The sequence below is a fragment of the Perkinsus marinus genome (genome assembly GCF_000006405.1).
Source record: "Perkinsus marinus ATCC 50983 genomic scaffold scf_1104296961052, whole genome shotgun sequence".
NCBI classification, from domain to species: domain Eukaryota; phylum Perkinsozoa; order Perkinsida; family Perkinsidae; genus Perkinsus; species Perkinsus marinus.
In genome coordinates this window covers 21,211-23,709 of record NW_003205889.1, presented here as the reverse complement: position 1 = coordinate 23,709, position 2,499 = coordinate 21,211, and the positions used below count along the sequence as shown (strand labels likewise).

The 2,499-nt window shown below is 45.6% G+C and overlaps 1 protein-coding gene across 1 annotated transcript; it reads right to left on the bottom strand.

Moving 5' to 3' along the window:
• Positions 1-94: 94 nt before the first annotated feature.
• On the bottom strand, positions 95-955 carry Pmar_PMAR021541 (hypothetical protein). Its single transcript, XM_002772522.1, has one exon. The coding sequence runs from the start codon at positions 952-954 to the stop codon at positions 178-180; it is 777 nt and encodes a 258-aa protein (XP_002772568.1). The 5' UTR covers position 955; the 3' UTR covers positions 95-177.
• Between the last annotated feature and the right edge of the window lie 1,544 nt (positions 956-2,499).

The following is a 2,499-nucleotide window of genomic DNA, read 5'->3' as shown; positions in this document are numbered from 1 at the left end:
CTTTACCATGCTCTGACGATGACAACTCGACTCTGAATCATAACTCAGGATTGCAAGGCGTCGAACATCAGCAAAAAATATAATCTGGATATCGGTGATCGGCAAGAATCCAAACTACATGGATCGAGAAGGGTGTCCGTGAGAAACAGGGAGAGAGCATCCCACAACGAACGAGAATCACGATTCACTGCGAGTAACAGATCGTAAATGCGGTCTGGATGTGGCGATAGGGGATGATTCAGTCGACACACTAGGTTGAGGAATGAGCTCCATAGGCAGGTCCCGCCTGACCAACATTGATTCAATATCAGTCCAACACCGAGAGAACACTGATAGAGCATAAACCAGATGGTAAACCCTAAAGTTGGCAGAGGTGATGAGTGAATTAGTAGAGCCCGCCCTAGCTGCCCTAACCAGCTCGCCACGCTTCAGGAGGAACTCATCCAAACACTTCTGCATACCCACGTTAACATCATCTGCTACTGCCTGTATATTGCCGCCGCCTGTATTATCCCAAGTACTACCTTGTAACACCGCAAGAAGCCGTTGAGTCGCTGCTCTGAGAGTATTCGCATAATCTGTTAGTGTCGATAAAAGTGGTGACTCCTTCGCCACGTCAATGTCCTCATCTTCGAGTGCGTATGATATGAGTGCATTTTGCAACAGCAAACCAGATTGCACAAGCTCGATGATTCTAGCCGAATTAGCTACAACAAGTTTGGACAAGTGTGGCACGAGACGCGAGTTACCCAATACTGTTCTCTCAATGTTAGCCTCCAACTTGAAAGACATCATAGCTCGCCAAAGGACGAACAAATCATGCCCAAATTCGTCACGAGCATCAACCACATCGGTATTGGACTTTACTCCACTCCTTACCTCTACCAACTGAAGCATGGCTTTCAGAACACCTGTCGACATATCTTCGATAGATCGGGCTGAGCTGAGCCTCATATGATCACATGCATAATCGGGCAAAACTGTGCCCGATACAATTGATGCATATATTGCACCAGCTGTTGTAAGACCCATTCTCCAACAGGCAGCTAACAATAACACATGATCGCTCATATCAGAACCCAAGGTCAATGCCATACATACGACATACCAACCCAGAATAAACATTCGACCACCATAGCCAATATTAGGATAAAGACTAGACAGTTTACCAATAAAGGTAACTATCCACATCTCCACGAATAGAGCAACTCTATTACGATGATTCACTGCTAGACAAATAAGAGCAATAGAACACCCTACGATAGTACCACCAGCACGCCATGTACCACGAAGTATTGACCCACCAGTGGTAGGATAGAAACATAGCCAACAAGGGAGGATACCCCAAAAGCCATGTTGCAATACCATCTCGTTGTACCAGCCCCCTACTACCAACACTACTGCTGCTATAGTTGAACAGATGCTCATACGCAGGCTGAACTTCAACCGCGACTTCAGACTCTGGTCACCCTCTATACTCGAGAAGAATGGGCGTTTCCACCAATTCACCCAGAATGCCTTGAACTTACCGGGCAATGCGGCGATTTCCGATGATAATTCGGTCTGAATAATGATAAAACAGATTGACACGAGAATAGAGGCTCGACCTCGCAGTTCCCACTCACATCATCAAGCTTCTGCTTCTCTGCGCTACATATTGCTTTACGGAATTCTCCGGCACGTATAGCAAAATACATCATAGACCCGAACATGAACTGCAGTCGCATCAATTCTTCTGTACTAACCTTTTCACCAGCATCATTAAATGCCTTCCTATCAACCTCCAACAAGTGTAACTCTACTTCCCGGGACCGTGCTCTAAGATCTATATCGCGCTCTTGAGCACTTCCGAGCCCTCGTAAAACCAAGCCAACATCTGACCTTAATTGCACAAGGTCGGCAGCTAAAGGATTCCAGTACAACCTGTTCATGCTATCCGTAAAGGGACCAGAGAATATGGCTGATCGGAGGGAGAAGAGGAAGCCAGCCATGCTCCAAGCTGGACTACCAATATGGGGTGGTATTTGGGTATTGGATAGCTGCATGCATGCATGAAGGAAGTCTTGGTATGCGTCGTTGATCATATCCTTTTGTTTGGTACCAGTACACGTATAGGACAGTAGTACGTCATAGAAATTGGCTGCTGAGTATGCGAATTGGTCAATCGCAGATGGTCCTGCATGAGGCAACATATTGAATATCTTAAGTATTGTTAATAGTGTAAAGGTAACAGATATACCATAAGTGCCTGCAACAGCTATACCCATACCTTCACGATAGGCTTTAACGAAGTAGAATGTTGAGGTGAAGTTAGATATAACCAATGCTGGCTCACCCGCTATAATAGCGTTAAGTTTACACCCTCCATGAGTATGTATAAGGCAATAAAAGAATGTAAAAGGGTACTGGAATAGTACCGCCCAAAGTCTATTATCACCAATGCTAGTAGCTATTAGATGGACCAAGGCACCGGTAGCCCATGCAAACCATGCTGTGGTG

Excerpts from the sequence above, each read along its gene's own strand:
- Pmar_PMAR021541 (XM_002772522.1), bottom strand. The coding sequence starts at position 954 with ATGAGGCTCAGCTCAGCCCGATCTATCGAAGATATGTCGACAGGTGTT.